This window comes from Manis pentadactyla, chromosome 12 (assembly GCF_030020395.1).
Source record: "Manis pentadactyla isolate mManPen7 chromosome 12, mManPen7.hap1, whole genome shotgun sequence".
NCBI classification, from domain to species: domain Eukaryota; kingdom Metazoa; phylum Chordata; class Mammalia; order Pholidota; family Manidae; genus Manis; species Manis pentadactyla.
In genome coordinates, this window is record NC_080030.1 from 28,345,707 (window position 1) to 28,369,496 (window position 23,790).

The 23,790-nt window shown below is 54.0% G+C and overlaps 1 protein-coding gene across 1 annotated transcript in view; it reads right to left on the reverse strand.

Annotated features, from left to right (window-relative positions):
• PGBD5 (piggyBac transposable element derived 5) overlaps positions 1-23,790 on the reverse strand; it is a 96,218-nt gene that overhangs the window by 8,119 nt on the left and 64,309 nt on the right. Inside the window, exons 3-5 of the mRNA XM_036875716.2 lie at positions 20,161-20,295; positions 3,406-3,586; positions 255-452 (exon numbers count right to left, since the gene is read on the reverse strand). Coding sequence (XP_036731611.2) covers positions 255-452; positions 3,406-3,586; positions 20,161-20,295 — 514 coding nt within the window. The remainder of the gene's footprint in view (positions 1-254; positions 453-3,405; positions 3,587-20,160; positions 20,296-23,790) is intronic.

Consider the following 23,790-nt stretch of genomic DNA (forward strand, 5'->3'; position numbering starts at 1 on the left):
CTACAGGAGGCTGCTTAAAGCACCTGCGAATCCCACCATGATCCCAGACAGCTGGTGAGCCAGGGGGCTAACAGCCCGGGCCCGGGAGCACCCGCCTCCCAGATGCACACGGCCGCGGCGGCCACACGGTGCAGCGCCATGACGGGTCAGCCTGACCCCAGAGCGTGCAGCCTCCAGAGGGCCTCACACTCAGTCCACCATGCGCCAGGCCCACCACGTCCCCTCCGCCCAGCAGCACCCAGGGCGGTGCCCACCTTGCTGTACAGGCGAGTAGGCATTGGTCAGGAAGCGGAAGTGCCCTTTGTTGTACCAGCAGATGAGGGACATGTTCCCCTTCATCCTGATGCGGTGCTGGCCCCGGGCCGGCGGGGTGGCGGGGTTGGTCAGCATGGATGGCGGCAGGCCTGTGCAGTCACTCTTCCTGGCGCTGAGCAGGCCGCAGCAGTAAATCTCTGGAGTGGGGGACACAGCCACACATGTCATCAGGGGTGCCACCCGGGGCGCCTGCCTGAGGCCAGCACCTGGGGGACGTCCGGGGAGACGGGACTGACATCTGGGGGCTTTTATCCCAGATGTGCTTCTCTCCCAGGGACTCTGCAGGGGTGTTCGAGATTACATGTGAGGCCGTGACGTGAGAATAAATCAGTTTTCATTATTAGTGCTCACGGTGCCAGGCACACTGCTGAGCACCTGTACCTATCATCCAGCTGCTTCTAGAAACTCCTGCACTTAGGTTATGGTGCCCACATTACAGACGAGGAACCGCAGCCCCGTGAGGCCCCAGGCACAGGTCTGTGCTCAGCGACGTTGCCCTCCCTCAGCCCAGCCCCGTGCCCACCTCCCAGAGGTGGCATGCCTGCAGGCACCCCACGAGGTGGAGCCCCCAGCCCTGGGAGGAGGAGACTGCCAGGGCCTCTGCAGAAGTTTCCACGGGGCAGAAGGGACCAGCGCGAGCAAGGAGGCATCGCTGAGGCCCCCAGAGCCTGCAGCCTTTCCACGGCCATCCTCACTGCCACAGGGAGCCACGGGGCAGCGGCACCTCCTGCTGGCCTCTCCTCAGTCCGCGTGCCCGCAGGGGGCAGGAAGCAGCGCTCCCTAGAGAAGACCTGGGAATGGTCTCCTTTGTTTTCCTCCGAGCTCCCTGAAGACCTGTCCAGTCCTCAGCAGCCAGAACCATCTGTATGCCCTGGTTCGCATTCCGCGTGGCTGCATCTGCGCCCTGCACTGGAGGGATGACCCCTGGTCTCCCCCTGCGTGGCTGCCGGCCCCCACGTACCCCCGAGCAGCAGATGCATGGACGAGACCCACGGGCAGTGCATGCAGGGCCTGCTGCTGAGAGGCAGACGGCTCCCAGCCCCCCGACCACCCAAACGACCCCAGCCTTAAGATCTACAAAGAATCTGGTTTTCAAACGGAGAGGACTGGGCGAGGGAGAGTAAGGAGGCTTCACGCTCCCGCAGGGCCCGGTGTCTGCGGCCTGCTGAAGAGCAGCCGTGGTTCCGGAAAGACGGGAGGAGAAACCTAAGGGGCCCCTGGGGCCTCACAAAACTGCCCCTTTGTGAAAATAGTGATTATTACAGGGATCATTATATGAGTGTCTTTCCCGGCTCTTCTCCAAAGCAGGCTCTGCATAGCCCAGGAGGGACGGCCGGACGCTCAGCTCTGTCCTCGCTTCAGCCTCAGGTGCCCACTAGGATACCCAGGGTGCGCCCCAGGCCGAGGCACCGGAGTCCCGGGGGCGGGGGCGGCCACGGCGCAGGTTTGCTGGGGAGCCGCCTCCCCGAGTGCTGGTCAGGCAGGGGAGGCCCACGGGACCCCGCGCGATGGGCTCAGCGGCCTTAGACGTTTCTGAAACACAGGCGGCCAGCTCTTGGCTTAGTCTTGGAAACCTTCCGACGCCGTGTTTCCTCACCTTCTTCCCACCAGAAAACCCTCCTCCACCTCCTGATTCCCCGAGCAGGGGAGGGCCCCATCCCGCCCAGAGCCATAGGCCCACGCGGCCAGCTCTCAGGGGAGCGGCCCTGCCTCCGCACGCCGGCCCCCCCGACACACGTGCTCCGAGCCGGTCTCGGCCGCACACCTGGCTCTCGGCCCAGGCGATGTGACACACCCGTGAGGCGGGAGCAGCCCCGCGGGGCACACACACGCGGCCAGGGCAGTGCTGGGAGCCCCACAGGCTTCACCACCACCCACGGGTGCCCACGCTTGGACTTGCACGGGCAGGGGGTGGGGGCGGCGGCCCGGGCTCTCACCACAGGGACCCACCGTGGTTACAACATAAGCCAAGTTTCTCCAGTCTGACTTCTATGGCCTCTCTTCACACAAGTCTGATATTTTACCTTAAATTCCCCCAACAATTAAACACTGAGCCCTGTTGGGCACCAGGCTTTGTAGATGATGAGATGCAGCCCAGGCCAGCAGAGCAGAGTCCAGGGGCCGCTTCCTCATCACAGCTGCTGAGGTCACAGGTCAGAGGCTGTCGGCTCCTGTTACTTGAGAGGGTTTCATTTTAAAGCCAGACGCCAGCCTATTGCTAAGCAATAGGCCTGCAATTCCAGTGACTGCTGCAGTGGAGTGGGGGCTTTCTGTGTTTCTCCTGACTGGACTACGTATATAACCCCAAACGCGGGAGAAAGCAAAGGCCGACGCCACTGGGCTCCCTGACTTGGCCTGGGTCTTTTCTACATGTTAATCTACACAATTCTCTGCAGCACCTACATGATTCTCGCCTGCAAGCTAGAAGGGGCCCCACTGAAGATGGGGGGTGAGGTCGGGCTAAGAGCTGAGGGGGAGCTGGGCCCAGGTGCCACAGATTGAATGTTTGTGCCCCCGGACAAAGTCCTCTGTTGGAAGCCTTGTGCCCGAGGCAATGGTGTGTGGAGGTGGGGCCTTCGGGAGGTGCTTCGGTCATGAGGGTGGGGCCCTCAGGAATGGGGTCAGTGCTCTTCAAAAGGAGACCCCACAGAGCTCCCTGGCCTCTTCCGCCACATGTGGACCCAACAAGAAGCCCCCACCTGACCATCCTGACCTTGGACCTCCAAAACGGTGAGAAAGCAACTCCTGTTGTTTATAGCTCACACTGCGGCATGTCGTTAGAGCAGACCAAACGGACAAAGACACTAACACCCCTTCAGGGGCCATGGCCTTACAGCAAAGGACACAAGAAAATGTGCCCTGAAGGTTGGGCAGAGCTTTGCACCAACACGCTCCCCAGTCCACGAGCCTGTGCCTGGCATCCCTTCAGCCCTGGGGCAGCCGGCAGGGTGCAGGTGCGCGACAGGCCAAGGTGGTGATCTGTTCCCTCCCCGCCGAGGCCCGTGGTCCCGTGCTGGTCACTACCCCCCTGCTTCTTCCACCACCTCTCCGGGGGGAGACCCACTCAGACTGGCTCGCCACTTCACAAACCTTGCTTTTCAAACTCTTCGAACAGGGTTAGACTGGTGATGCTGGGCCCCGTGAAGATGATATAGTTCTTGCCCACGGCGTTCCGGCACAGGCTCCTGGCCACCATGCTGTGGAGCTGGGGTTTATTCTTCAGTGTGTCCAGTCCGTCTGGGCCCCCACCTTCCTTCAGGTGCACATAAATCTTTAACAGAAACACAAAGGGGCCAGTGAGCTCACAGCAGTGTCCAGCGGGGGCCCAGAACTTCCGGAAGCAGGGCTCCCATCACTGGGCCAGGACGCATGGGGAACCGCCCCCTCCTCAGATCACTGCCTCCGCGGCCCCCACACTCCATCATCCCCACCCAGAGGCCCTGGCTCACTCCCTAGGTGACCCACGGCTCCTGAAGCTAGCGGCTCAGTCCAAGATTCTTCGGTGTGGACGTGTCAAGGCACAGAAGGACACAGAGAGGTACAGGCCATGACTCTGCAGCTGAGGCCAACACAAACACACCCGCAGCTCAGAGGCATGCAAGTGGCAGGGTCACAACACACGGAAATAAAGGCTGTCTCCCCCTGCATGCGGCTAACTTACCTGTGCACTTTCCATTTGGATACAGCCTTTTAATTCACAAAGCACATGCACAACTACTGTTCTTTACCGGGACCACCAGGAAGGAGGAGATCATTCGCCTCATATTGCGGACGGGATTGGCGGTAAAAAACTCGCCTGAGGTCCTCGGGCCTCCAAAGAGGATGTGCTGGAGTCAGTAAGCAGTTTTTGAACTTTCTGTCCCATGCACATCTTCTGTGGACATCATCGAAGGGGTGAGTGTAGGAAACGGGAATGATTCAAGAAAAGCGTGGGCCTCGCGAGGGTTGACTGAGCTATGCAGAATTACACGGGTATCAACAACTCTTCTTTCAGAATACTTCTCCTGGAACATTCCAGGTGCCTTTGCTGGCAGCATGGCAGAGTGCTCGCCTGTGCCTGTCATGACGCATGGGGAAAACAGGCATTCGGGGAGCAATGAGGCTGACCCCGTGTGGGGCACAGAACTGCTGTGCAGCATTGTCCATGCAGCGGCCATGACACTCAGCTGGGAAAAACCAGGACAGGTTCCGGGGAGGGCCCAGGCGCACCTACAACACCCGCCCTCGGTCAGAGGACTTGGGACGGCCACTCCAGAAACACAGCATCCGATGTTCCTGAGGCAGAGGAGGGGCAGGTGAATGCAGGTCTAGTTGCCCAAGCAGCTCCTCTTCTGAGGGTGACCCCCATGTCCTGAACATTTGCCCGAGATGCGCTCAGGGCGACCCCACCTCCTCGCAGCCTGGCGGGCGATGGCTTGTAACAGGGAATGTTTTTTGTTGATTACTCAGCAGGACCCCGACACTCATTTGGGGCTCTCTATGCCGTCACCACCTCGATTCCCAGAAGAAATCTCTTCCATAGACATTAACACCCTGTGAAGCCGACTGTCTCGGTTGGGTGTGACATGGGATTCTGGCCGAGTGAGGACATTTTCTTAGACGCTGTCTTCCCTGCATCAGCGAAGCGCAGTGCTCATGGCCACCACTGTAGGTCTCTGCACCCAAGGCCTGCTCCGACCCACCGCCCTTCTCCCAGACATCCTACCTGAGCCGTCCACCATGCTCAGCACCATGAGTCCCCACCCTGCCTTAGGGACAGTTAGTTCTGCCCTGTGTATCACTTGAAAGGAAATCCTTGATCCAAACCCAGGATGCCCACCTAGGAAGGGGAGGCGTGTTGGGACGTCTAGGGCCTGACCTTGGTGATACCCCAGGTGGCTTCCAAAGGCCTGAGAGAGGGAGGCAGTCACTGGCTCACTCAGCCGGAGGCAGGCAAAAGTAAAACGGGATTAAGTGTTAAGATCTTACAGCCAACCTCAAATAATTAGATACATTCTAGCACAGGATGCAAGAAATGTGACTCAGCAAGAAGACTTTTAGAAAAACACAAACACAAAGGAAAACCTTGTGGATGGACGGCTGTCGGTCATTCAAGACTGACCAAGTTCACAGGATGTTGGCCTCCATTAATAACCACAGTGACTTCCTTCTTCTCTGGTCAAATCATGAATGGTTCTTCTGGGTACCACACTATACAAGGAATAAGAAAAGTGTGGTGGCCTGGTGCATTAGTTCGCTAGGGCAGACATCACAAAGAGCTGCAGACAGGGGGCTTCCACGATAGAAATGTATCGTCTCAGAGTTGTGGAGGCTGGAAGTCCAAGATCAAGGGTGTGGGCAGGGCTGGCTCCTCCTGAGGCCCCCCTGCTCAGCGTGTGGATGCTACCTGCTCCCCGTGTTCTTACATGGTCCTCCCTGTGTGTGTCTGTGTCCTCATCAGCTCTTCCTGTGAGGACCCTGGTCAGAGTGGGTTAGGGCCGCCCTAATGGTCTCACTTTAATTTAATTATCTCTTTAAAGACCTGTCTCCAAATAGGTACAGTCTGAGGTACTGGGGGTTAGGACCTCCACAGACAAATTCAGGGGCATGATTCAGCTCTAGCAGGTGGGGTGGTGGTGGCCAGGATAGGAGAGGCACAGAAGAAATCCAAGGACTGCGCTGTCTGTCCAGAGAGCAGGATGCCGAATGGCGAACAGGGATGGACATACACAAGGTCAGAAGGCAGCCTCCCCAGCGTGAGATCCCTCACTCACACTCAGAGCTGCCCCCACACTGACCGGGTGGCTCAGACAGGCCCCAGGCCAAGCCCCGCGGCCACTTGGAGGGTGGACAGAACAAGGGCTAGGCTCAGCAGACAGCTCCTAACCTTGAGATTCTTAGATTCCCTTCATGCCCCTGAGTGTTTATCTGGTCTGAGCTTCAGATGCCTGGGGGGTACGTCAGCACCAGAGGGCAGCACAGAACCCTATAGGCCAACTTCAGATGCCCCAGCAGAAGTGCACGAGGACACACCAGGACAGCGCTCTCTCCAGATGAACCTGCTGCTCTCAGTTCACAGGAGGACGGAAGACTGGTGTGACCAGGTCTGAACGTGGCCACCCAAGGTGACCTTCGCCAGCAGACAGCACTGCCCGGCTTGAATCCTAACAGCAGGGGTCCTAGTGCCAAAATCCAGGCAAGGACGATTCCCTCCTGGATCTAGTAACCTGGAGAGAGTCACAGCTTCCTAATGCTTTCTTGCCAACATCAGAGGCACTGGAAGGTCAGAGCCTTGTACACTCATTTGCAGCCATAAAGGAAGACTTTTCAAAGGTAGGTTATCCAGGTTCCTGGATAAGGGGGGCTTCAAGGCATGGGGGACCTTCAAACTGTCACCCTGCTGATTTCCAGACTGGATTCAGTTGCACAGATGACCGCCCACTCCCTCTTCTGCTTTCTCTGAAAGTGTGGACATCCCCAGGGTGGGGAGGAGGGCGCACAGGGTTGTGTGGACCTACTATGGTCCCACTGAGGAGATGCTTGGAGTGGAAATGGGGTGCCTGACGAGAGACCCCTTCACATCCCGGAGGAGTTGGGCACCTCTCCTGCTCATCGTAAGGCACGCATCAAAGCATACCATCAAGTGACCGAAGGCGAGGGAGGAGGTTTCCGACGCGGACTGCTGCCTGCCAGGGCAGAGCTCTGCATCTCGCAGCCCTTCGCCGTGACCAGCGCTGGAAGGTACCCACTGACATGGTGCCAGGAAGCACCTTCCCCACTTTCAGGCCACAGGGAAGGCCCAGCCCCATCACCAGTACAAATGTCAGCTTCTCTGGAAACACCGTCGTTCTAGCACTGTACTGCGGCTTTTATGGGCCCATGGAATTTTTGCTTCCATCAGCTGTTTCCTCCAAGAAAAAAAAAATCTTTTTTAAGTATATGCCACAATTGCATTGGCACTAAAAACAAATGTATTAGCATTACATATTAAAGCACTTTCTTCAACCTGCGGCATTCTGATTGTTCGATACAGACATCCACGCTCAGAATCGGACACAGTGTTTGTGTCGTGTTTGGTCGTTGTTTTGCTGTGTAAAAGTTTGGTTTCTTCCCCTTCTGATTCTAAGAGACACGGAAGCACTTTCACGGGCCCCTAAGGGCTTCGCAGCCATCAGCTCCGGCTCCGCTCGGCACCGGGAGCTCGGCTCGGGCTCGGGCAGTACTGGGGGAGGAGTGACTCCAGTTTGGAAAGAGGACAGAAAAGGCGGCGGCGGAGGCTCGGGGGTGGGCGGTGCGGACCGGATGTGAGAGCCGCATGACCGCGTTGGGTACGCGGCGCTGGAGACACCCGAGCAGGAGCCGCAGGCTGCAGGTGCGATGACCTCCCAAGGTGGCAGACCAGGCCCCTGGGGGTCGCCAGTGCGGGCGGGGGAGAACACGGAGGAGGGGCTCCCGGAGAAACGTGGGAAGGCAGGGCCAGGCAGGTAGGAGAACCAGAAGAGGGAGGAACAGGGGAAATGTGTCCGGGAGGAAACCCCCAGGGCGTCCAACACTCGTGACCCCATCAGGACACCTGGAGGACCCTGGTGATCCCCTCAAGGTCATGTAAAGATGCAGAACTGGAACAGAAATTCCCCTTCTGATTATGGCATTATTTAAAATACAGGCCGTGTGACAAATCATCTCTCCGTTAACACACACGGCTCTCTCCTCACACATCTGTGGCATCCTATGTTTGATTTTTCTATATAGATATCCACACTCAGAGTCAGACACACTGAGTATTCGTTGTTTTTAGTTGTTGTTTTGCTGTGCAACAAATCACCACAAGCCTAGGGGCTTAAACGATACCCACTTATTAGCTTGCTGTTCTGGAGCTTGGACGTGCAGGCACGGCATGTGTGAGTTTTCTGCTCAGGGTCTCACGCAGCAGCGGTCAAACTGCTGGCTGGTGTGTTGCATTTGTACTTGGGATCCTGCTTCCAGCTCGTTCAGATTGCTCCCTGTGGCTGGAGGATGGAGGTCCCTGTGTGTGGGCTGTGAGCTAGGTCTGCTCTCAGCAGCTGGAGGCCACCCGCACGCCTTCCCATGCAGCCCGCCCATCAGCAAAGCCGGCAATGGAGACTCTCCCTTGGGTTGAACCCCATCCTTCAAAGTCTCTTTGCCAGCAAGCGTCTGGTCCTTTTAAAGGATCAACTGATCAGGCCAGACACACCCAAGATAATTCCAAGATCAACCAATTTCAGACCACAATTATACCACAAAATCAAAATTCTTTCACAGCAACACCTAGATAAATGGTTGAGTGAATAATGGAGAGAAGACAGCTACCTGCCAGGGATGGGAATTCTCTGAGCGTCTCCAAGTTCTGCCTACCACCCACAGGGACATGGGACAGCATTTCTGTGGATCAGAAGTCAAACAGCAGAGCTCATAAATGAAGTGCTCTCCCAACTTCTTATTCAAACCGGAAGAGTGGTGGTGATGTTAACTTTATGCCCTGAAACAGATTTCAGTGCCCAGTGTATGAAGAACAGCAGCAACAAACCTGCCTACCCACACATCCCAAGCTGGTGAGGCTCTGGGAGCACTCACACCACTGGGAATGCCAATCTGGAACAACCTTTCTGTAGGGAAGTTTGACAGTACGAAGGAGAAACCTTAAAAATCCTCATGCTATTTTACTCATGAGTTCCACTTTCAGGAATTGAACCCAATGTAACAATAAAAAATGCACCATATACATAAAACCATGTACATCTCAGAGGTTTTCATAATGGCAAAACAAATCTGCAACATCCTAATTATCTCAAGTGAGGAGACTAGTTAAAATTATATATGTAGATATAATGAAATATGGTACACTTTTAAAAAATGTGACTTAGAAAGATGATTACATATCATAGAAAATTTCACAATATCCTTTTAAGTGAAGTAGCCAGATAAAAAATGTTTGTATGTGGGTGTATGTGTGTTTATATAGGTATGTTGGAATTATAGCTATTTTGAGATTTTTATATTTTTGATGCTAAACATACAATACAACTTGATCAGAAAAATATACATTACATCTAATTACAGAACTTCCCCATTAGGATTCCCTATCCAAGCATAGGTATGTTTGGAATTTGCAGTATCCTGTTAGGGAATTTGCAGTATTCCTGTTAGGGAATCTGGAAGAAGGCTGAGGCCAGTGAGAGCCCCAAAATGGTCTCAAATTTGTGGCACTCATTACTATAAAACAATGAGTTTATTTTTAAAGTGAATATAAAACAGGGTATGTGTTTAAATAACATAAAAAAATAGCAACGTCAAAAGTCCCAGCCCCTAAGGCAATCTACAGATTCAATGCAATGCCTATCAAAATACCAACAGCATTCTTCAATGAACTGGAATAAATAGTTTTAAAATTCATATGGAACAACAAAAAACTCCGAATAGCCAAAGCAATCCTCAGAAGGAAGAATAAAGCAGGGTGGATCTTGCTACCCAACTTTAAGCTCTACTACACAGCCACAGTAATCAAGACAATTTGTTACTGGCACAGGAACAGACCCACAAACCAGTGGAACACAATAGAGAGTCTAAATATTAACCCAAACATATGTGGTCAATTAATATATGATAAAGGAGCCATGGACATACAATGGGGAAAGGACAGCCTCTTCATCAGCTGGTGTTGGCAAAACTGGACAGCTACATGTAAGAGAATGAAACTGGATCATTGTCTAACCCCATACACAAAAGTAAATTCGAAATGGATCAAAGACCTGAATGTCAGTCATGAAATCATAAAACTCTTGGGAAAAAACATAGGCAAAAATCTCTTGGACATAAACATGAGTGACTTTTTCATGAACATATCTCCCCAGGCAAGGGAAACAAAAGCAAAAATGAGCAAGCGGAACTACATCAAACTGAAAAGCCTCTGTACAGAAAAGGATACCATCAATAGAACAAAAAAGGCATCCTACACTATGGGAGAATATATTCATAAATGACAGATCCAATAAAGGGTTGATATCCAAAATATATAAAGAGCTCATGCACCTCAACAAACAAAAAGCAAATAATCCAATTAAAAAATGGTCAGAGGAGCTGAACAGACAGTTCTCCAAAGAAGAAATTCAGATGGCCAACAGACACATGAAAAGATGCTCCACATCACTAGTCGTCAGAGAAATGCAAATTAAAACCACAATGAGATATCACCTCACACCAGTAAGGATCACCACCATCCAAAAGACAAACAACAACAAATGTTGGTGAGGATGTGGAGAAAGGGGAACACTCCTACACTGCTGATGGGGATGTAAATTAGTTCAACCACTGTGGAAAGCAGTATGGAGGTTCCTCAAAAAGCTCAAAACAGAAATACCATTTGACCCAGGAATCCCACTTCTAGGATAGGAATTTACCCTAAGAATGCAGCAGCTCAATTTGAAAAAGACAGATGCATCCCTGTGTTTATCACAGCACTATTTACAATAGCCAAGAAATGGAAGCAACCTAAGTGTCCATCAGTAGATGAATGGATAAAGAAGATGTGGTACATATACACAATGGAATATTATTCAGTCATAAGAAGTAAACAAATCCTACCATTTCCAACAACATGGATGGAGCTAGAGGGTATTATGCTCAGTGAGATAAGCCAGGCAGAGAAAGACAAGTACCAAATGATTTCACTCTTATGTGGAGTATAAGAACAAAGAAAAACTGAAGGAACAAACCAGCAGCAGACTCACAGAACCCAAGAAAGGACTAAGAGTTACCAAAGGAAAAGGGACTAGTGAGGATGGGTGGGAAGGGAGGGATGGAGGGGGAGAAAGGGGGCCTCACGATTAGCGTGTATAATGTAGAGGGGGCAAGGGGAGGGCTGTGCAGCACAGAGAAGACAAGTAGTGACTCTACAGCATCTTACTATGCTGATGGACAGTGACTGTAATAGGGTATGTGGGGGAGACTTGGTGATGGGGGGAGTATAGTAAATATAATGTTCCTCATGTAATTGTAGATTAATACCAAAATTTAAAAAAAAAACATCCCAGCCAAGGGGCATGATTTAGAGAACACTGCAGTGGTGCAGTCAAAACCTGGCCAAGAAAGGGGGGCAGCCTTACGGGTGCTGCCTGGTCCAATGGCCACTCTGTTCCAGGGTCCCACTGGTCTGGCTTTGCTTTGACTGAATGACTGCAGCTGGTCTAAGATGTCCACCTGTACCCCTTAGCTGGATGAATAAATCTGTAATTCCATGAAAAAAACCATAAACCCCCACAGAATCCTATCCCAACTTTGTGCCCTTGCTGCCTGCTGAAGGCACCCAGGCGGATGGTGTCCAGATCGGAAAGCGTGCCCGACGGAATGCCATCAGTGACCTGGGAAGGCGGCCTCATGGGTGGCCACACCCACCTCCATACACCGTGCGGGGGGCTTTCTGCAAGGGCTCCCAAGAGACAGTGCTGAAGGGAACACTTCGCCTAGACGTGTAACTGCTGGCTGCTCACACTCCAGGACATGCTCTCTCTCCACACATCTAGGGAGAGGGCATCATGGTACTGAGAGAGTGTCCGTCACCAGACAGATGGAATTTGCTGCAGAAACTTCCACGACGTGATCTGTGAGCTTGCATGACAAGTGTCTTTCGGGCAGAAAAATGTATCTTTTAGTTTGCCAAGCAGTTCGCTTTTCCTGAGAAATGTTTTTCTTGGTCCTATGATTTATTAACTTTTAGATACATAGATTTAGAAAGGGAAGGAAGAAAATTCATGAATACATGGCTTTGCACTTTGCTCCACGATGTTACTACTAACATGTATTTTATATTGACATCCTACCAGAAAGGATCTTAGGAAATACAAGCTATAGTAGTAATACCTTGGGGGGCACATGTGACCCATATTTATCTCAGCCCTCCCTCTCAAACGTCCCCAGACCTCGAGGGGTGGGACCCAGTCCATGGCCCCCCCAACCCCAACCTCTCAAAAGAACACAGAACGTGGCAATCGTCGGTGGTCATTAGCACGTACCTGCTGTGCTTCCACTGAGCCGTCACTGAGGCTCTGGGGAAAGCCTGCTTCAGCTGTGCAGGTCTTGACCATTGGCCCCACTTCCCCTTCAGAACAGAAAACAACCCGGTTTCTCTGTGGCAGTTGTCCGCCTGTCGGGGCAGGCCCATGGGGACAGGATCCTTTGCTTGAACCTCTCTACCCACGCGCTGTGCCAGCTGCAGGTGGGGTGTGTGACCCCAGCCATGGGGAATCAGCACAGGAGTGAGTGCACAGCCTGCGCCCACCGAGACGGCACTGAGCATGGAAGGCTGTCCCGGGGACGCGCAGAGACAGGCACCCATAAGAGCCCCGAAGCCCAGGAGATGTGCACGCGCCAGCAGAGAGGCCGAGTCCGCCACAAGGAGAAGGTGAGGGTGTAAGCTGGATTTGATGGGCATGAGCTCCGCCACTTACTCACTTGTGTGATTTGGGGCAATTGCTTAATTGCTGAGCCCTGGTTTCCTCATCTGTGAGGATAATGATATCCTGTGTACCTCACAAGGCCACTGTCGGGATGTGAAAGGTGTGTACACACAAGTGACTCGATAACAAGCTCTACTTGGTGCTGTAGCCTCTAGACACGTGACTGTGTTAATTTAAAGTAAGATTAAAAGTTCTCAGTCATACGAGTCACATTTCAAGGACTCAGTGGTCGCAGGTGGCCAGCGGCTGCATGATGGAGAGCTCCGTCTCCGTGTGAAGCCCCACTGCACAGGGTGCTCCAGGCCACCCTTGGCGAGCAGCCCAGTTCTCCAGCACAGTCTCCAAGCCACCGCCTTACTGATGGCTTTTCTCTCACACTGACCATGACCGCGGCCAGGAAGGATGTGTCCAGAGACTGTCCTCTGCCACTGTCTTCTCCAGCTGTACCTTCAGCACGACTGTCCCCTGCAAGAACCTTGCTTTTGTTTCACCCTAGAGCTCCAATCCCCAGGAGGCTGTCTTTCAAAATGATGGACTGGGGGAAGGACAGGGGCCAGCACTGTGTGTGCAATCAGGGCGGTGAGATCCTGAGCTCCCTGGGGAGAGGGCCAGGGTTTATCTGATCTGGGCAGTGCCTGACTCTCTTACATGGGCACTTAACAAAACTTTCCTGTCCTCTGAATCCCTACATGGTAAAGAGGTCTGGGCAAATTAATCCATTCAATAGACTGAGCACAAGATTAGTGCTCAGCTACTTGCTCAAGGCCACTCAGAGAGGTCCGTGACAGATGTCTGCACCCGGGCCACTCTCATCCTATGATACAGCCACATCCAGCCTGGACAGGATGCAAGCCAGCAGCCTCCCCACCGCATGACTAAAGAGACAGACAAACGCCCCGCCCTGCTCCATTCTAGACTCCACAAGCACAATTCACTCTGGCCAATTAATTCACTCTGATCCTCACTTTTCCAGCTAATCCAGTCAGGTATAGGTCAGAAGTGAAAAATTTCATTCACTTAGTGTATAAAAAAGACTAAAAGTCAAATAAGAATAAAATCAAACTCCAGGGCAAATTCTTCAAGTTCTTTCAACATAAAAACTACGTCTCAGAATCAGGAAGATCAGTGACATCAGACGCTAGACCATCTATCACACATCAATCAAGGTGGGGAGGAAAGAGCTACCTGGTCTTAAGTCTAAAGCGAGAAAGCGTCTCTTGCTGGGCAGAGGGCGCAGCCTGGAGGCTGAGCAGGTGAGCTCTGGGTGGGAAGGCTGCATGCAGTCCCAGGCCCACCACTTTACGGCTGAGAGTCAGGCAAGGCAGCTAGTCTCCCGGTGCCTCAGTTTTGTCACTGTGAGACGGGCCATACCACCACCTACAATCAAAGCTGTCACAAGATGAATAACTTGTGCTCACATGGAACCTGGCATGCGGTGAACGCTCCGTCGATGCCGAGTATCCCTTTCTGAGCCCCCCAAGGGAGCCGCCATAAACCCAGAGACCCAGTTCAGGGGAGAGGCACTTCCAGACCAGCTGGGCCAGCACCCCAGGGCACAGGACCTCAGCAGAGCACCCCTCGGCTGTTCATCTGGGCTCTGCCTGGACCCTAGCGATGGGCAAGGCATGTAGGAGGCAGAGGACCCTCTGCTTGGGAGCTTCCATCCTGAATGCTGGCTTCTGGGCCAGCCTTCTCCAGAGAATGTCAGTTCACTGAGCAAGAAACCATGGCTGTCCCTTAGGGTGGTTGGGCCCTTCTCAACATGATGGCAGCTCAGCCTCTGGAGACGTCTGGGCTGTCTTTTTCAGGTGGAACACCCCCACACCCCTTCAAGCTTCTGCCCAGCAGTCGCCAGACATGTGCCCCCCACCTGCCAACCTCCCTCGTGGGAGACCCTGGGTCTCACACCTCGGAGCAGGTTCCCAGTTCAACACTCAAATGGGAGCAATTTCTTTCCGACGACACCAGTTTGTTTCTGTTTTTAGATTAGCAGACCTTTCCTTATAGAACCTCAGGGCTCCTGGTCACCGTGGGGCACACCACATCAACTGCACTGTTGGTGTTCTCCCACTTTTTGACACAGCAGAGACAGAACAATAGTCTCTACAGAGGCAGTCTTCTTTTGACCCCACACACAAGGTTTCCAACATGAGTAACCTTAACGTCCCAGACTGAGGAATTCCAGCCTCTCCATGAAATGGCTTTCCCGAGCCTGGAAGCATCATCTTCTGTATGAATGTCTCCTCGGCACACTGGGGAGCCTGCAGACCAGGGGGCGGTAAGGACCCTTGGCTGCTCCCATTCTCAGATGCCCTTGGCTTGGCTGGAGGGTGTGCTGGGTTGGGGACAGTCCTTGGCAGCCTGTGACACAGGTGCATGCCCCCAAGGGCGCCCTAAGCCTCCCTCAGAGACAGCGGTGGTGATGTCAGAAGGCATTAGCTGTGGTCTCACATAGTATAAAGCAAAATGTCTCCAGACCTTCAGAGCCTCACTTTACAACTCCCTTACGTGTAGCTTATTTGGTCCCCATGAAAACCTGGGAGTTTCAAAATGCCTGAAGACCCTCCCTGAGGCTGCTGCCTTGTGCCGGTGTATGGCATCCATTAGCCCAGAGGGAGGATTTCCCACCGCGGACACAAACACACCACCCATCGCCCGATTCACAGACACGCTTCCCATTTAGATACTCACATTGGAAAGGAGATTCTGCCCCAAGCTGGTCATTGTATATTTTTCTCCCTTCCTGGGAAGGCCCCAGGGGGCAGAAGTGGGCTGAGCAGAGACACTGGAGACAGGAGCCAGCCAGCTCTCTGTCACCTGTCGCCATACCATTGCCTAACAGTCTTGAGTTTTGGGGTAAATCATTTGTCTTTGGGATCTCTGGTTCTGCCATGTGCTAAGGACAGCAGCACCTTTCCCAGAGGCCTGTACCTTGCTCAGCAGATGTGCCTCAGTGCTGGCCTGAGCTGGTGACACTGGCTACCGTCCCCCCAGCCCAACCCCTGCAGTCACGGTCTACCTTCTCCACTGGCGAATCCCACATCCACTCTGCATGCAGAACAAAGGCTCAGGGAGCCTTGCTTAGCTCCCTGATGTCTCCTAGCACTTCAACATTCTGCACAGACTTCTAATATGAAACCTGTCACACTATCTTTAAGAATATTTTTAATATGTCTCTGTCTGTCCTACTAGATGGGCAGTGAGAGCTCCATTTCCCTCGGGCAAGCCAGGTGGACTATGGGAGAGCCCTCTGCAGTAGGACAAATAGAAGGCGATACACAGAGATCCAACCATCCATCCGAGAGAGAGGTAGACATGTATTTTAAGGGACTGGCTCGCAAGGTTATGAAGGCTCAGCAAGTGCAAAGTCCACAGGAAGGCTGGCAGGCTGGCGATCCAGGGCAGAGTCGCAGTTCAAATGCAAAGGTGGTCCGCTGGGCCAAATTCCCTCCTCTTCCAGGGAAGTCCATCTTTTTTCTATTAAGGCTTGAGCTGATTGGATGAGGCTTGCCATATTATGAAGAATAATCCACTTAGTCAGAGTCTATGATTTAAATAATCATCTCATCCAAAAAATACATCCACAGAAACATCCAGAATCGTGTTGGACCAAGTATCTGGGCACCATGACCCAGCCACATCGACACATAAAATCAGCCAGCATGCCCTGTGGGCCCTGCAGACACCAGGGCAAAGCCAGGAATCCGGGTCAGGAGGAGGGGAAGCTGAGCGGGCACTCAGGGCCCCTGCACCCCCCAGAGCTGCCTGATGGGCAGGCTGCCCCGGGAACACCACAGGTGACCTGCGTGCGGCTCCAGCATGGACCACAGAGAGCTGGTGGCGGGACTGAGGGCCCTCACTTGTGCATAGGCACTGCACGTACATAGTGCAGCTGGAGAGGGAGGCCGGCCCGGCCAGCAGAGAGGCAATGCGCTCCACGAGACACAGCGCCAATTGTCAACACATCATGGCACCAGGCAACTGCCCTGAGCTCTGGCAGCATCCAGGGCTTCTGCTCGGGGGACCATCTCTACCTGACAGCGAGGTGTCTGCCAGCTGAGAGACCTGCTCTGGGCCGTCCTGGATCTATGGAGGTGGATGGTGGCCATGGCTGCACAATGTTGTGAATATACTTCACGCCACTGAATCGGATGCTTAAAAATGGCTAAAATGGCAAATCTTATGTCATCTTCTATCACAACAAAAAATGAGAGATGCTCCCCGAGGACAGGTCCATGCCTTTCCTTGCATTCCCATACTGCAAAACCCCCACCTTGCTCCTTGCCACCCTTCACGCTGCAGTTGGTCAGACTGAAAGGCCCTGGGCCCTGGCCGAGGCGGTGGCATGCTTCACAGAGCCGGGTGACAGACTCATCGGACCGGTGCCACGGGCCTGCAGCACTGGCAGGCTCACATCTGCACATACTGACCATTTTCAAGTGCTTGGTGCACAACAACACAACAAGTTCCTGGAGTTTCAGAAACGTTTGTTTCCGATGATTCACCTGGCCCTTCTGAAGGATGCAGTCCGGCCAAAGAAAGCTTAGAGTCTCGGCAGAAGGAAGCCACAAGGCTGAGGCAAGAGCTGGTCTCTCCTGGAAACACACCCGGACACCCACTGCTCCTTCAAGACACCAGCGCAGCCCAGGATGGAGTAACTGGGAGATGAGCCAGTGAGCCTGAAGACCCTAACCAGTCAGCCCCCCGTTGACTGTGCCAATGCACAGTGAATAAGCACAGAAGCTCAGTGGTATGTACGACACTCTCAGTAGCTCATGGGTTGTCAGGGTCAGCGACCTAGGCTGGCTGGGCATCCTCTCCTGTTGGGTGAAAAGCCCAAGGAGAAGTGTGCCCACAGCCCTTCCCGTCTCTCTGTGCATCACCTCTGCTGCACCCTACTAGCCAGGATAAAATGCACAGCTGAGCTGAGAACAGGGCAGGGTGGGCAGACGCTGCTACCAGTGAGGATATATAGTCATAGTCCACTAAGTGCAGTGGCAATATGTCTTAACTAAAAGTCTGTACCTTAATTTAAAAACACTTTATTTATAACTAAAAAATGCTAACCATCATCTGAGCTTTCAGTGAGTCCGAATCACTAGTCACAGATCATCAAAACAAACAGAATAATGAAAAAGTTTGACATATTGCAAGAATCACCAACACATGACATGGAGACAGGGAGTGAGCAAATGCTACTGGGAAAATGATGCCGACAGGCTTGCTCGATGACACAGGGTGGCCCCAAACCTTCAATCTGTGAAAAACGCAGTATCTGCAAAGCACAACACAGCAAAAGGTGTGCCTGTGATTCACCCCCTGCCTTCACCACGCAGGTGAGGACACAGGGGTGCACAGTGACCTGGGGCACTGGCTGAGGTCAGAAGGAGCAGCAAGAGCGGGGACAGCCACCACCAGGGCCAGGGCAGGGGGCGGCAGCCGGGGCCCTGGGGCAGTTAGCGTGTGGTGCTGGGCCTGCCATGAGTCCTGGGGACGTGACGCGTGGAAGCTCTTGGGGGCAGGGCACGCTCTGCCCTGTGTCTCCTGCCCCTCCATCTCCCCAGGCTGCTGACTTTAACCAGGATTAGGACCTGGAGAACCAAGGATAGGGATGCAACACTAAAAAGACAACTGTCCCGGGACATACGGCCCCTTCTCCGTGCCTCTTGGTTCCTCACGGGCAGAAGTGTCCCCTCCCTGCTTGGCCGCCCGCCCTGGGCACCTTCCACTGGGCCAAGGAACAGAGCCGTCAGCTGGGGGCCCTGGGAACGTTCTTGGTCCCCCTGCCAGGGGACGGCCTGTAGCTGACAGGTGCCTGGTGCTCCCAGCACTTCTGCCCGTGGGTGTTTTAGTTGTGGCCCTAGTGGTGGTGGAGAGCTAGCTCCAATCCCAGCTCCTAAACACAAACCCTTGTGCTGCAGCAAAGCCTCCAAGAACTGGAGTTTTAGAAATGAAAGGAAACTTTGGGGTAACAATCTAAACTTTTCATTTTACAAATGGGGATTTTATAGATTTTATAGAAGTGGGAATGAATCCGTACTGAGAATGAGGTCTGTGTCCTTGCCAGGCAATGAATGCGAGTTCTAGTTGCTCAGCAACGTTACGGTTAAGAAGTGGTGGCAGATGCACACGGACCCCCCACACGATACTGGTCAAAAGCTGCACAGGCTGACCTCCCAGAGGGCAGGACCACGTCTCCATGGCCTGTGGTCTGGCACCGCGCTGCACATAACAGGTCCTCTAGTATTCGTTCAAAGAAGGGCTGACGTGGCTCAGAGGGGTTATATAAAGTGAGCCTGACTCCCCTGCCCCCACAGGAATACCACTGAAAACGGCGCTGTAGAGGTGGCAGGGCCTCGGAGGCTATACGGGGCCAGGGGGCCAGGCCGCATGACGAGTGGGTTCTGCTCTGGGACAGCTCAACTCCGACAGCCCCTGAAGCCTGCGCAGGAGCCGACTCAAGCCCTGGTCCGGCTGGAGAGCCCGGCCCCGGCCCACCAAGGCTCCGCCAGGCCTGTGGGGCAGAGTGGCAGGGTCCTGCTGAGCAGAGACACTTACCTGCAGCCCGTGTACATTCCCGGCTGGGGCCCTGAGCCCACGTGGTGAGGAGATGCTCGGCTGAACCTTTTCTGGCTCAGTGGGGGTGAAGAGCAGAGCCCTGTGTCTTGGGCCTGGGGCTGCGGCCAGGCAAGGGCAGTGTGGGTGGGTGGGGGGTGGCCACTGGGACTGCAGGGCTGGGACACCCTGAGCAGCATGGCAGGAGAACCAGCCCACACCAGCAGCCGTCACCTAGGGGCCACATGCTGGGCTTAGCCGGGCCCCATGTACCCTGGCTGCTCCAGGCAGCTCAACATTGGACACTTTTCCTGCAGCAGCGCGAGGCTGCCTCTTCTAAAATATGTGCCTGCGTCTGCCTGGAGCAGGGCCAGGTGAGCGGGTGGTAACGCAGGCTCCGAGGGCCACCCTCCCGGTGAAGGCTGATCCAGCCAGCGGGCTGCTGGTGGCCTGGGAGGTGGTACTCAGGACCGGAAGGCAGGTCAGAGACCTGCTGGGTGCAGAGGCGGGTGGGGGGCTTCTGCGACCACCACGAGCACACTCCCGAGGACACGGTAGCCCCCTCTGGTGCCCCCTGCTTCAGGGAAGCCGACTCTGCGAGGGCCCGAGCCTTGATCAGGGATTACTGCTGCTCATCCAGAGGCCAGAATGGGCGGAACACGCATGAGGCAGGGCGACTATGCCAGTGCCCAGGGGCCGGTCGGGCAGCAGCCCAGCCCAGCCTCGGAGGGAGCGCCTGGAGCCGGTGCAGGGAGGAGGGAGGGGAGCACTCGCCAGTCCCCACATGAGCCAAGCCCCCGACCCCTTCCCTCGGCACCCTCAGCCCGGCCAGGCTCACCTGGACGATGAAGCCGGTGGAGGAACACTGCCTGACCCACAGGCTAAATTTCCGCTTCTTCCTCTTCCGCAGTTCCCGCTCCGTGCACGTGGCGATGAACACGGGGTCCTCGTCAATCAGGGGTTCGTGTAGCACCTGCCAGGAACCAAAACGAAAAGACTCTCACAGAAGGCAGCTTGGGCTCAGATGTTCCCCCTCGGGCTCGAATCTGGTGTCTGCCTTTGGCCTGCTGTGCAACCTTGGCAAAGGGACTTCCGTCTGTGATCTGGAGTCTCAGCAATAAGAGCATAATATCAATACTTACGTCAGTGGTTTGGGGACAACTAAGTAATAAATTGTATGCAACACACTTAGCACAGGCCCCGACAAATAGTATTTAGTAATTGGAAATTATTATTTGTATCATTATTATTACTGCCTATCCAACTCTCACTTGGTGGAGGACCTCCAGCAGGGGCCCTGATCTCTCGCGGGTCATGCCCGGAGGTGGGCACTACTTCTCTGCAAAGGAGACCTTTCTCCTGATGTACAGCCCCAACTGCTAATACCTTCCCCTCACTGACTCAACATTTACCAACATTTAGCTCAGCTAAATAAGCCTATTGATCCGTCTTGCGCCCCTGTGAGAAAGAAAGGAAACCACATATGTTGCTTTAGATATTCAACACAGCTCCCATGCCAGCCCAGACCCTTTTCTTTCTCCCAGGGCTGAGCATTCTCTTTTTAATAACTAGTTCCTGAAATGACCCAGTTCCCTCGCTGCCACGACCCAGCCTCTGGCTTTCTTCTAGGGCATTGGGTCCTTTCCAACATGTGCTTCACCAATTTTTTAACTTATTTGGCCTATTCCAACTTCTTGATAACATGGCTATAGGACTTTTTAAATGACAAGACAATAAAGTAAAAGGAAACAGTATAACACAAATAGGCTCCACAGGGTGGCCCGGGTTTTTTTCTTCCGTCTGGAGATTTTTGGAGGTGACTTTTGAGTGAGTTTTAGGAATCTGCCACACTTCCCTCCCCAATCCTATTTTAAACTGAAGTATGAATTGGCGTGTATGTCTGAAGTTCACCGAAATGAAGCATGTAAGAAGCAGTATGATCCCAAGAACCCTACACGATGCCCTGGACCAGAAGGCAGCAAACCACGGTGTATTCAGGCCCCCTGCCTGCAGTAAATAGTTTTATTGGAACCTGCCATACTCACTTATATATTATCTGCAACAGTAGAACTGACGAGATGACGCAGACCATTCAGCCTACCACTTAGCCTTCCTGGCCATTGACAGAAGAAGGGTTGTAACCCATTCTCCATCAGAGCTTTTCAAACTTGAATGGAGAAACTAGTAACCAGGGGGTCTTAAGAAAACTGGGATGATGATTCAGCAGGTGTCGGGCAGGGCCCAAGTCTCTGAAATTCCAGAAAGCTCCCAGGTGATGGGAGAACACGATCTGACGGGGGCAGAACACGAGGCAGTACTTGCCAAGTGTGAGTTGGACAGTAATCCTTCCACTCGCCCGCTAATGCCACCTTGAATTCCAGCAAACAAATTAACAGCCTTGCAGCGTTTGGCCTTAGCTGTGCACACTGGCCCCTGGGCTTTCCTGCTGGTGGACGCTGGGGACATTAAGCCCAGCCTCCCCTGTCTTGTGCTCGTGGAGGGGAGGGCTGGCGAAGCTGCCCAGCGGCGGTGCCCGCCCCAGGCCCTCCTGCCTGGCTCCACACACTCACACTCTGCGTATCTCATGAAACATTCAGAACCCCGTTTGGAGCCAGTCTAGCCAAATGGACAAGCCCCATACACGGTGGGGAAACAGCACAGAGGGAAGGGGAGGAAGGCATAGAGAACCCTTTTAGCTGCCTGCCTGCTTCCTGCCCCATCATACCAGCTAAGGAACTTCTGGGCATCCCCTCCAAGGCCACAGAAAATGAAAATGCCCCTCTTACTCTCATCTGCAGAAAGCAACATACCCTACAGCACTTGCACTTAATGTACCATCAATTGCAAACTTATATTTAATCATATGCGTCACCAAAACACAGGGCCAGCAAGTTTATCTGGCCCTCAGTTTTGCCTCTTTTCTATCACGTGAGCAGGTCAGTCCTAAACACAGCACAGACCAGTGTGCCCGCCAGAGCTCTACAAACTATGCACGCCTGAAAACAACCTCCCTGCCCTCCAGGCGGAGGGCTGGTTAGCACCTCCCTGTCCCCCAGCTGTATTTCCCCAGCACCCTTCTGCGCTTGACAAACTCATTCTGGGGTGTGGCAGTGGTTAGAGTGGGAGAAAGACAGTGCATCCCTTCATTTACTGCATGATCTCCTCTGGAAATAGTCTTTGAATTAATGTCTCCCCAGTTTTGAGGAAATACAGCATCTCCCCATTTTGCACTTGTGTTGAAACACATGCATGCAGGCACCCAGATGCACCAGGGCTGTCTGGGTCGCATTAGATTCTGGGGGCATTAGGTTTCTGAAGACTCTGTAATGTTCTAAACCCGGCCCAGACGGTCACCTTTGCTGGACAGAAGGGCTCCAAGAGACTGGGGGGCAGAGGGCATGCTGTGTGGGTTGAAGGTGTGGGGGGCAGAGGGCAGAGCAGCCCCTGGGACCCTGGAGAACATCTGCCCCCACGTGTGATGCTCAGATGGGACAAGGACAGGTCCAAGCGGCCTCTGCAGGTGGAAGCGGAGACCCTTCAGAGGGACCCTGAGGCCTGGGGCTGGCGGGCGGCACCCCACACCCCAGCCATGCTCACTGCTCGACCCCCTCCTTGAACTGATGCTCCAGAGCCACCCGGGATTTCTAGAGGAGAAAGCTGGGACACCGGAAATCCTGAGCACTTCCAGCTCCTCAGGTCAGGGGTTGCAACGAGCTTTCCTCCCATTCCAGGAGGCAGACGGGTCTTTGACAAGACCCTGAACGCAGAGCCAAGCCTGATGAGGCCACGCTGGAGGCCAAGGCGGAGAGCCTGCCACGCAAGCCCAGAGGCAGCGAGGCCCCTCCACACGGAGAGGGTGGCACTCTCAGGGCACACAGGGCCCCTCCACTCACTTGCGAGGGAGGGGGTGCAGTGACCTGGGGGGGCCCCCGGCCAGCAAGGCCTAGTGTGCCCGCCAAGTCATATGCTGCTGCCCACAGACACAGCTGGCTCGACAGGACCCCAGGTCAGGGGGAGGAAGGAAGACAGAAGGAGAGAAATTCCACCTGACTGTCCGCCAACTGGAAAAGCAGCCCAGGGGACCTCTGCTCCCTGCTCCCGTCTGCTGGGTGGAAGGGACTGGGCACTCTGTCTGCCTCCCCAGACTCACGCTCCACCCCTCCTCCCCTGCAGTGTGGCCTGGAGGGGGGCCTCTCCCAGAGCACATGGGCCGGGAGGGCCCCTGCCGTCTGCCCTCACTGCTCCCGGCACACCCCCTCTCCCCGGCCCGGGAGATCCCAGCTTCCCGCTGTGGCTGGCCTGGGCATTTCACCGCCTGGCAACTTGCCTGGACCCTGACTGCACCCGTGTCTGTAGTCCCCACCTCTCACTGCTCTTCCAGAGCAGAGCGTTTGTGTCCTACTGGGATCCTGACCAACGCATAGGGCACTGGGTAGGAAATGGGAGTGGAAAGAAAATGCAACTTCAC